Source organism: Notothenia coriiceps, unplaced genomic scaffold, assembly GCF_000735185.1.
Source record: "Notothenia coriiceps isolate Sejong01 unplaced genomic scaffold, NC01 NC01_scaffold00019122, whole genome shotgun sequence".
NCBI classification, from domain to species: Eukaryota; Metazoa; Chordata; class Actinopteri; order Perciformes; family Nototheniidae; genus Notothenia; species Notothenia coriiceps.
The window spans coordinates 9012-20034 of record NW_011351823.1 but is presented as its reverse complement, the minus strand read 5'-3'; the positions used below and the strand labels follow the sequence as shown (position 1 = coordinate 20034).

At 39.4% G+C, this 11023-nt stretch overlaps 2 protein-coding genes across 2 annotated transcripts; both read left to right on the top strand.

Annotated features, from left to right (window-relative positions):
* Window positions 1-295: 295 nt before the first annotated feature.
* LOC104951783 (dixin-A-like) lies at window positions 296-6185 on the top strand (the record flags this gene model as incomplete). The annotated part of the gene is made up of 13 exons (XM_010778512.1): window positions 296-379; window positions 684-737; window positions 894-944; window positions 1049-1153; window positions 1365-1418; window positions 1542-1613; window positions 2055-2108; window positions 2293-2439; window positions 3010-3073; window positions 3155-3251; window positions 3439-3547; window positions 4495-4574; window positions 4700-6185. Coding segments are annotated over 13 exons (1035 nt in total), but the record flags the coding sequence as incomplete, so codon positions are not given.
* Window positions 6186-6941: 756 nt separating this feature from the next.
* On the top strand, window positions 6942-10998 carry LOC104951782 (dihydrolipoyllysine-residue acetyltransferase component of pyruvate dehydrogenase complex, mitochondrial-like). Its single transcript, XM_010778511.1, has 5 exons — window positions 6942-7349; window positions 8523-8624; window positions 8713-8837; window positions 9639-9781; window positions 10844-10998. Exons 1-5 carry the CDS (start codon window positions 7107-7109, stop codon window positions 10924-10926), a joined length of 696 nt encoding a protein of 231 aa, XP_010776813.1. The 5' UTR covers window positions 6942-7106; the 3' UTR covers window positions 10927-10998.
* The last annotated feature ends 25 nt before the right edge of the window (window positions 10999-11023 follow it).

Here is an 11023-nt window from a genome sequence, read left to right as displayed (position 1 = left end):
AAAAGACGTACACAAATGAATTTTGCATGATAGGTCACCTTTAATGGGAAAAAGCATAGTTCTGGCTTCATTGGATCATGTCTGTGCTGCTCCGCTTTTTAATCCTATTGGTTGGATGCAGGGTTTGGGATCTGGTGGGAAACAACCACAATTCTGACAATACTTTCAGGCCATTTGAATTCTGTGCTTACTATGCGTCAGACAACTCAACTTAACTTGTCTGAGCTTTCAGGAAGACAGTGTTCTCGCTCCAAAGTACAAACCGAGTCACATGTTGAACTCTCGTTGTTTTTAGGCCCTGCTGCTGCATGGCTCGCTGCCTGAGGACGAGCAGGATGTGTCCTTCAGTTTGGACCAAGGCAATGCTGAGCAGCAACTGGTAGTTATACACTAGTTTCTCCTTTTGTTTTTGTTTACTTCTCTCTGTGCTTTTCGGCTCTCTCACCAGCTCTTTGTGTTGAGCACAGATTATATTTCTTCTTCTTTACTATGGGTTCGTGTGTGTATGTGTGTGTGTGTGTGTGTGTGTGTGTGTGTGTGTGTGTGTGTGTGTGTGTGTGTGTGTGTGTGTGTGTGTGTGTGTGTGTGAGTGTGTGTCAGAGGGTGACACGGGTATCGGTGTCACTTCTTTCTCAGTCCATTGTGGTTCTCACACACATTACTTCTTCTCTCCCTCTTTCCAGGTAGTCATTCGCAGCCGTTTGGATCAGAGCATGGACGAGGCTCAGCAGCTGAAAGTAAACTATTTCATCATTTGTTGTCTTTTTAAAAAAAAAGAAGTATTTTCTTTTCTTGAAAGGACACTCACATTTGAATACTGAGTGAGCACATTTCTGTAATGCACACCGTGATTAATATTACATTCAGAGCGTGTTGTTTGCTGTTTGCTTCAGAGGGAAGTGTTGCGCTGTAAGCAGGAAATGAGAAACATGCAGGCAGTCAAGGTAAGACACATCCTGGTCTGAGGTTGATTACCTCATTGCTCAGTTAAATACAAGTCTGGCTGCTTGCTAAGCTGTCGACTCTCTGTTGGTTTGTAAATGTTCAGGATGCCCAGCAGCAGAGACTCTGCACTCAGGAGGCATCGATCCTGCAGATGAAGCAAGAACTTCTCAGAGCCAGCATGACCAAGGATGAACTCAACAACCAGAATGTACACAATCTATTTCATTTTTAAAAGTCAAAATGTAAAACTTTTAACTACGATCACAAAAATGTTTTCACAAAATGGGACCAATAAAGTAAATCTTATCTTATCTTATATTTACTATCCCATTTGTCTAAATACACATAGCAACACAGCAACTTAACATACACAACTATGTATGTTACTGTGTATTCATACTGTGTACTCTCTGTTATAGGCTGAGCTACAGTGGAAGATGGAGGAATGCAACAGGCTGTGGGGTGAATGCAAGGTGGAGTAACTCTCTTTTATTGTAACCTATATGAGTTCTCCTGACTTTCTGTTCCACAGCATCTGTTACATTTTGTTTGTATGACATGATGAACCTCTCTTCTCCTTCGTTGACTGGCTGCAGAAGGAGGTAGGACAGAAGGACAGACTACTGCAGCAACTCAAACACAAGCTTGAAGAAAGTCAAAAAAAGCAGGTATGTGAGCCAGATCTCAAATGGGAAATACGGTGGGATAAAAACCTTCTGTCCAGCTCAATGCCATCTGTGAGAACCAAAAGTTATTCATTTACTCTTTTTTTGAAAGTGCCCTTCACAGTCTTGCTTTGTAGTTGTTCTACTTCAGCAAATGAATAGTAAAACATACTTAAATGCATGAGGAAACTATAAAACATACTCACTTTAATCTATAAATCTGATGTTTGGAATAGATGAATTTAAACTTTATGGCAGGTTTGTTTAAGTGTGTTTTAAAGTCTGATTGTCCATTTATTGCAGCATGCAGGTACTTTCTTAACATTCTGCATCAAAATCTTTACAGCGCAGTTTTATGTTACATATTTGTTCTGCTTCAGGCAGTCTCACATTCAGATATACATTACACAACTGACACTTTGTCTTCTTTTTCTTTCTTCATAGACAGAAAACAATGGATATTCTTACTCTGGAAATCCTGCTCCCTCCGTGTCAGATGTAAGTATTGTTTCTTTTGAAAGTCTGGTACGTTAGTCAGGCTTCTTTTGAGGCTACATACTATAAGTCAACCACAGGGAACTCCAAATGTCATGCATAAAAAAGGACTGTGAGGCTTGAAACAATTACGGAGCGGCTGATGATAAAATGAGCGTTTGTGTTTTTGACATGGTTTTGCTAGCAGGCAGAGGAGGTTCAGCTGCTCAGAGATTCACTTCGGAGTTTGAGGAACAACTTCCGAGATCACGACCCGCAGCACCACACTCTGGACACCCTGGAGCAGGGCATCGTGTCACTCATTGACAGACTGCATGTTGTGCACACACACAGGGTACGAACACACTGGCTTCCTAAACTATACATAGATTACCACTTTAACATCTGATTTGACTCCCTAATGGAGTACGCATAAATGAAAGTGTAGCATCCGGACTAAAACCACCAGACTCAGGGACAGTTTCATCCCACAGGCAATAAGACTGTTAAACACCTGAACTGTTGAAACAACATCCACAATATTCATCTGGCTGCTACTTAACAATTATTTATCTATTTACCTAATATATCATATTTCAATGACTTGCATATAGACTCTCATTGCACTATCTCACTATTTCACTTTTTTAACCATTTTTCTTCTTGTATTTACTATTTACTATATACTTGCACTATATTTTTCTGTTTATCTGTGTTTTGTGTTGCACTGTTGGAGAAGCCTGTGACACAAGATTTTCATCGACATAACTACACTGTAGCTATGTTCGTTTGACAAATAAAGAACCTTGAACCTTGGATATGAAATTGTCTAATACTGTGAATATATATGTGTTCTAGTTTGTTTTGGCAAAATGTAGATATTTAAAATCATAGAGGGGAATCAACATTTTCTCAAACCCAACAGGGAAGGGGGAAGTCTCCAAGACGGAAAGGCCAACTCACTGACTCTGAAACCTGGTCTTCCACGAGTAAGTTATTCCAAATCTTACCTCCCAAATTCAAATGCTCACACATTAACAATCTTACTGACTATGTTTCTGTTGTTACAGCTGTATGTCACACCAATAGTGGGTCTTCTGCCTCCACTAAAATTCTTTATTTTACTGGAAAATCCCCAACACCTTCCATGATCAATATACCGAAAAGGTGAGTTTTTGTGTGTATTCTTTCCATTTTTTTTTAAATATGTTGCAATGTTTTGGTTGACAGACAGAATCGATGCTGACAATCATAACACCTGACTTTAGACTTGTCAGCAATAGGAAGAAAACAAGTACAAAAATATAAAATAAAGCGGTCATGATGAGTGTGTTTTTGTGTTCACATTGTACAGGCTGGGTGAGGTGACTTTAAAGGACGTAAAGGCAGCTGTGGATCGAGAGGGAAACTACAGGTATCACTTCAAGGCCCTGGACCCTGAGTTTGGCACTGTGAAAGAAGAGGTGAGAGAAGGCGTAGAAACAAATAGATAACAGGACAGTCATTTGGTGCACCCTGGTCTGAATAGAAACTGAATAAACTCAAATTAAAACATTAAAGTTCACCTATCATGCTATTTTTAGGCAATAGCATAGTTCTCAGATATATAAAAATATATAAAAAACATGTCTATGAAGTGTTTTGCTCAAAATACCAAACAGGTCACCCATTCTAGCCATGCCTCATATCCCTCTATTTCACTTCCTGTTTCAAAAGTGCTGATTTAGGGTATAAAGCTTTAAAAAACATTGATCCAAAATAAAAAAGTAGGGGTCTGAGCTCATGCGGGACCCGGCAGCTACTGTCTAAACTAAATACTGCCGTGATGAAACTCCATATCATGGATTATCAAGGATTATTTCTGAAACAGTATGGAGCTCAAAGGCTTTCTCTCTTGCCGGTTATACCACAAGATGAGTTCCTTTCTATTTCCTGCTTCTTCACACACATGCTCTCCAGCACAGGTTAGCGATGCTAATGTAAACACCGACCATATTACGTCCAACAATCGGGCATTGTTTCTGATAGCAACTTTCTGATAGGGCCGTGGGTCCACATTTACGATATTGCGTCATATTGGACGCAAATCTGGATCAGCTCCGTTGTAGCCCCGTTTTTAGAGATGTGGGTACGGAGGAAAAAAAGAGAGAGGGTTTTATTTTCTTATGCTGCGTGAGTTCCCTGAAACACCGGGGACACATATTTATGTATAAAAGACATCATAAAGTGCATTTTGCATGATAGGTCCCCTTTAAGTACTTCCATTTAGCCTGTTTTGTGCAACTCTTTAAAGATCCTTTTACACTTGAACGTGTGCAGAAAAGCAGTGGAGTGGATGAGGGCTGAAGCAATCTTATGATAGACACTTAACATTTGTTTGAGTGTACGCTGTATTTATTTCTTTGTGCAGGTATTTTTGGATGGAGCAATTATTCCAGGCTGGGAAGGAAAAATAGTGGCTTGGGTAGAAGAGGACCATGGGGAAGAAAGGTACTGCATTATTTCTGTATCTCTGTCTCTGTTTTCATGACTCTCCGCAGTAAGCAGTATCTTTTGTTTTTTAGGCCATTGTAAGTGCAAGCTAAACTGCCATGACACTCTGTTTTTGCCCCTAGTCAGGAGGATCCAAGAGGCCCATCCAGACAACTGTTCACCGGAGGCACCAGTGGACACTTCTAAGAGCCAACATTATTAGTGAAATACTGTATGAATTTTCAACAAGCTGGTACGAAATCACACTGATAGCCTTAAACAATCTTTAACTAGAATATCATCAAACTCAGTGCCTTAGAAAAGCTGTTTCCATCATTTGCTTATTATTGCCATGCTGTACTGTAGTATCAAAACTGGAAAGTAGATGGACAATTTATTTAAATTGCCTTTTTCTAAACACGCAGTTGTTTTGTTTCTTCTCTAGTTAAGAGGTTTTTACTGTTAAGAGGAAAAAACATGTTTATTCTCATGTTGAAGAGTTGCATCACTTTTTATTCTTGTGTATTAATAAGGTCTTTGGAACAACAATGTATGACTACATTTCAATCTTACTTGTGAATGTAAAGTGAAATTACAGTATTATCTACCATAGCATAAAAATAGAGAAAACTTATTTTGGGTGAGGAAAAAATACCACTTTTATAATAGAAAGGTTACAAGCACCGAAAAATTCATGCAAACTTTGTACAATTTCATTTTGTTTTAGTAGTTCACAAGGTTTGGTGACATTCTGACCTAATGCGTACAAATAATCTGCCCAGAAACCAGCTTCTTCTACTATTAATACGTTTTGTATTAACATATAAATGTATATATCTAAATACAAAACCCTTTTAGGCAGGCCGCAGATAACACAAAGGGTGACAGTCATCTTGAGAAAAAAATGTAGTTCAAAAAAAAAAACTCCTGAATTGATATCATCAGTTTCAGCAGAAAGGACCGTAGTTCTAATCTGGGTTGATGTAGACCGAAAGGCTTAAACTGAACTGCATTTCGTGAAAAATAAAGGATGCTGGAACTTTTGTGTTTATGTACAAATACAGACGAACAGCACTGTTGTTTTGTTTACTTTAGGAAATTGTTTTTGTACATTTGTATAAACTTATTTTGTCCTTACATTTTTTAAGTTTGTGAATATTCTTTGTTCAAAGAGAGATTCCTGTGAGATGTGAATTTTACATCAGAGATTTAAAGGAGACTGCTTCAAAGGACCACCCACTATTTATGGTGTGTGTGTGTGTGCGTGCGTGTGTGTGTGTGTGTGTGTGTGTGTGTGAGAGAGAGAGTGAGAAAAGCGATCAGGATGGACCTTTGTCATATTTTCCTTCGTTCTGCTTTATTTTCACGTTTGGGATCAATGTGTTTACCTTTACTAACAAGCCAACTGAAATATGCATCGATTTACTTTTGACCTGTTTTAATGCCATAACTGCCTGAACTGTAATATGTATAATTAGTTGGAGAGATGGTTATTCAGAATTTGTTTACTGAAATATTTCACAAAATGTTAAAACTGTCTGTTAAAAATAAAAAGGACCTTTGTTGAATGTTAGAAAAGACAGATATTTTCAAATAAACCAAGTTTTGTTTTTATAAATATGTTCCGTTTTTTATTGAAATGGAGACTGGTTTTTACTGATAAAAGCTCCAGATTACCAGGTCTTGGCAATTTAGCTCTTAATGCTATATGTTTAACAAAATATAATTTTATCTATGTTTTCATGGAATTATATGAGCTTAAAACCTTAAAGATGAATAGAAAAAGAGAGGAGAGAACTAGAGAATAAGGTGAGAGTAAAACTGTGTTACATGTTGAATTGATATGCAGAATAGAAGTAACTGCATAGTTTGACAGCTGCTGCATTCACTGAACATTGTACTTTTCCAGTATACACTTAAAACAATTATTACTGCTTTTTGTTTATCTTGCATGGAAAAGTAAAGTTACATTGACATTTTATCCTCGCTAACATATTCATTATAAGCATTATTTTTTAATCTTGTTATTGTATCATCTCTTTCATTAACTTACATCGTAATACATTGGATTCATTGTTGATTTGGCAACACATTTCAAATGCAAATGTCAGGCTCCAAATTTATATACAGTCTATGCTCCAAATCCATTTAATTATTTCCCTGCCATCGTGTGGACACTGATATAATTGCAGCTACCTTGCGAATCCTTCTCTTATAGTTTCTCATTTCAAGTTTTAGGTTTTTTGATACATTTTGTGTTTCTCATTTAACTTTGATTAAGATTTTGTGGAGGATTTAAAAAAAATTAAATCGTATGTCTACATTTTAAACGGATATTGTTTACGACACTTATCTCCAAGCTACGGCAGGACAAGGAGTGGAGCCGTAAAGCGTTGTGTTTGGACGATTTGGACTGGAGGAGGTCATTAGAAAGTGAGGAGTAGCTAAAACCGGTCCGGTCCTCCAGGCAGAGCAACACTCCTCCATCTGATGTTGTTTAAGATAAATACATTATTCAACAGCTCTGTATAGTGTTTCAATCCCTGCGAAATGCTTCGTCTGATCTTGCGGCTCAGGCCGTCCTCCGGGCTCCGGTGTCCCCTTGCCCTCCCGGCCGGGCCTGCTGCGCTCAGCTCCCGCTCCGTGCCCGGGACCGGTGCTCTGAGGCGGCTGCATTGCGGGTCCCGGACCGTGTGCTGGAGCTCCGGCCTCAGCAACAGGGCGGCTCTGCTGCGGTGTCCCGGGCTGAGCTGTCAGAGTGTGCGGTTCTACTGCCTGCCGCCGCACCAGAAGGTAACGTTGACGACTGTCAGGTTGCTATAGCACCAACGGTTACAGCTAGCATGACCTCCCGAGCTAGCTTGAGATGACAGCGCTGTGAAGAGCTCACTCACTCTGTCACTGCTGTAAAGGTTACACCCAGCAGCTGCACGAGTTTTAAACTACACTATCTGCAAAAACAGCGTTTCTTAGCTTTACCAAAACGCATTTAGCAGGCCAGTAGGTAGGTGACACCACTGGGGGTTGGAACATAGGCATCTGAGTCCTGACATGTTTTCATTAAATGACATTCAGACTTGAGTTACAAAGTGTCCCCATATGCCAGCTAAAATGGAGTTTAGTTTATAATTTATTATTATGATCAAAACTGCTGATTGTTTTCCTCTCAGTTTGATTGTTTCTGCTTGTTATTGTTTATATGCATCTGATCTAGTTTTGTAAAGCACTATGGGCTGTGTCTTTGCTTGGTGGTATAAGCATTTACAGTCATTGTTGTTGTTGTTTTTGTATTGTTGTTATTGTTATAAGTACGTTATTGTGGGCCAGTGGAGATGTTAATGTTAATATTGCTGTGTGTGGCCACCATTGGGGGTCCCAGTCCATACACATTGGAAAAGATAGCCAAAATAAATGTAAACAAACAAAAAACATGCATGTATTCCAGACTCATCAGTTTTAGAAAATGTGACCTAAATACTGATTTGGCTTCAATTGTCATCCGGTTGCACACCAGCAAAAAAACAGAACTTAAATTAAATGTATTTTTGATTACTCTGAGTCTCCTTTTTAAGTCATGATGTAGCTGCATTTCCATCAGTGGCTTGTCGTATGCTGACAATGTACATACCTCAACACTTGTTTTCAGCAGGTTTTAAGTATGTAGTGTGGTCACTCTGGGAAAGTCAGTATTGGTCATGAAAAACACCTTTTTGAGTTTGCTGTTGATGCACACATTATTCGAATGAACTTCCCACAGCTGGAAACAAATATCAATGTCATTCTCTTTAGGACTCCCCACTGCCACTTCTATCTGCTATCAGATCAGATGTTAGGTGACCACTTTGAAATGCAGCTGTATGTTACAACACCTAGGACCTGGCCGTCTGTGTTTTGATGTCTCATGATTCCTTTATTCTTGATTTCTTATTAGTAAAATTCCTGATATTTTTGTTTTTGGTTCATTAGGTGGAGCTCCCTGCACTGTCCCCCACCATGCAGACAGGAACCATCGCTCGCTGGGAGAAGAAGGAAGGAGAAAAAATTGGCGAGGGCGAACTCATAGCTGAGGTATGGAGCTGTGTGTTTGTTATTATATTATTGAAGGAAATTAATATACCACTATATACACTTTATCAAATGTGTCCTATCTTTGTAGGTGGAGACTGACAAGGCCACCGTAGGGTTTGAGATGATGGAGGAGTGCTACCTGGCAAAGATCCTGGTGCCCGAAGGGACCAGAGATGTCAACATTGGAGCTGTAATCTGCATCACAGTCGACAGGTACGTTTATATCATTGTAAAGTAAAGGATGAAAATCAAGGTGACCTTAGTGTAAAAAAAGCTCTTATTCTAATTAGTCTGCAATTGTGCGGTCAATAATATTTTTAGTTTTGTTTATAGTGTCGTGGACAGTCCCCATTGATCAACTGTCACAAAAAACAGTAAATGGGGCAGCTTTAGCCAACATGGCTAATTTCCAGCTGTTATCCAGATGGTAATAGACACCTTTTTAAAATCACAATATATAATGTGAAACCATCTCTTCACAAATCTTTCTCCGACGCTGGAAATCTTTTTTTACTCTTTGTTGCTTTTACTTTAGTCTCATAAGGCCAGACCCGTGCTGTGAAAATAGATCTGGCTCCACCCTTCCATTCTGCTTCAGGGGAAACAAGCTCTGGCTTGTTAGTGTTTCTTTGCAGCGATGATCCAAAATAGGGATATATTTATAGTGATCATTTATATTGACCCGAAATGGTATAGCTGTATATATTCTATTAACTCTTTGTTTATTCACATTATAAACTGAAATGATATGATTAGAAACTGGAAGTTTTGACCAAGTTGTTGCTGCACTAAAACGGGTTACAGATTCTTTACCAAGTGTACAATTTATTATTTGAATACTAATATTCTAAATGTATTTATTGATATTTTGTTTTCATAGTTAGTAAAGCCATTTTTAGATCAATTCTAATAAATGCATCACCAACACATGCAATGTATGGCCTTTACGTTTAGATGTATTAATGCTTTGGGTAAATATATGTTTAATATTGTTGTGTATATTTTCTGCTGCAGCCCTGAACTCGTCGCAGCTTTTAAGGATGTTACCCTGGAGTCTCTTCAAGCAGCCGGAGCCAGCCCTTCACCGGTCGCCTCCTCCTCCTCCTCCTCCTGCTGCTCCTGCCGCCCCGGGCAGCTCCTACCCCACACACCTGAAGGTAGGTCTGCTCAACAGCTCAGTCAGGCGTGGAGGGTGTTTACAGTCACAGTGTGCTGTACGTTCATCGGGATCATCGTGTGTCTGCTGCATGTTGGAGCAGCGCAGTAGGGTGGAGTTATTTGGGCTAAAATTGAATAACCACTATTTGTAGTGTCCTTAGATAAACAGGCTTTAAGCAAAACGTAGACGGCCACCATTTTAACGTATTCAATTAGACGAAAAAGGATGCCATCAGAATAATATGAAATATGTTGCATTCAAATGCAAATGTATACATAGTAGCTTCCCTTTGAAACCAGATGGACCTGCTTGTACATTTTGTCAGTTTTAAGGAAAATAAAGAGACCACATGTTTTTCTTACTCAAGTAATGGTCTCAAGGTTTTTTCTTTTGATGCACATGACCTTCAATCAGAGAATCCCAATACTTATATTATACAAAACTGTTTTATGCTGTTTTTTCTTGGTCAATGTGTGTAGCTATACAATGTGTGAGTCAGTGATGTTTACAGCAGCAAGACATATTTACAGATATTTTGTGTTCAACCTTTTTTCCTGCTGCACTTGATGTGTCTACCCGTGGTCTCACATGTTGACATCATAGTGTCAAGGGTACCATTGTTTGTGAGAATAAAAACAACGTTTTATCTCTTGAACACAATAGTATGTATGTAGTATGTAGGGCGACTGTGGCTGTGAGGGAGTGTGGTCGTCTTTCAACCAGAAGGTTGTGGGTTCGATCCCAGCCCATGCAGTCAACATGTCGATGTATCCTTGGGCAAGATACTTAACCCTGAGTTGCTCCCGATGGCATGGCCAACGGTGTGTGAATGTGTGTGAATGTTAGGTCCTAGAGTAAGGTACACTGCTCTGTATGAATGGGTGAATGACATGTAGTATGTAAAGCGCTTTGAGGGGTCTTAAAGACTGGATAAAGCGCTATATAAGTACAGTCCATTTACCATTTATGTTTGGCTGAGAGTTACCAGGAACTTGAGAACAGCTTTAACTTATTCAGAGGCAGCTTTTAACAATTTACCAAATCCTCCTGTGTGTTACAGATCACACTTCCTGCCCTCTCTCCCACCATGACGGTGGGAACAGTGCAGCGCTGGGAGAAGAAAGTGGGAGAGAAGCTGAGTGAAGGAGATCTGCTGGCTGAGATCGAGACTGACAAGGCCACCATCGGTAAAACCAAACTATGTTGTTTTTATTCTGCCATGCCATGTGTGATGTGGGTG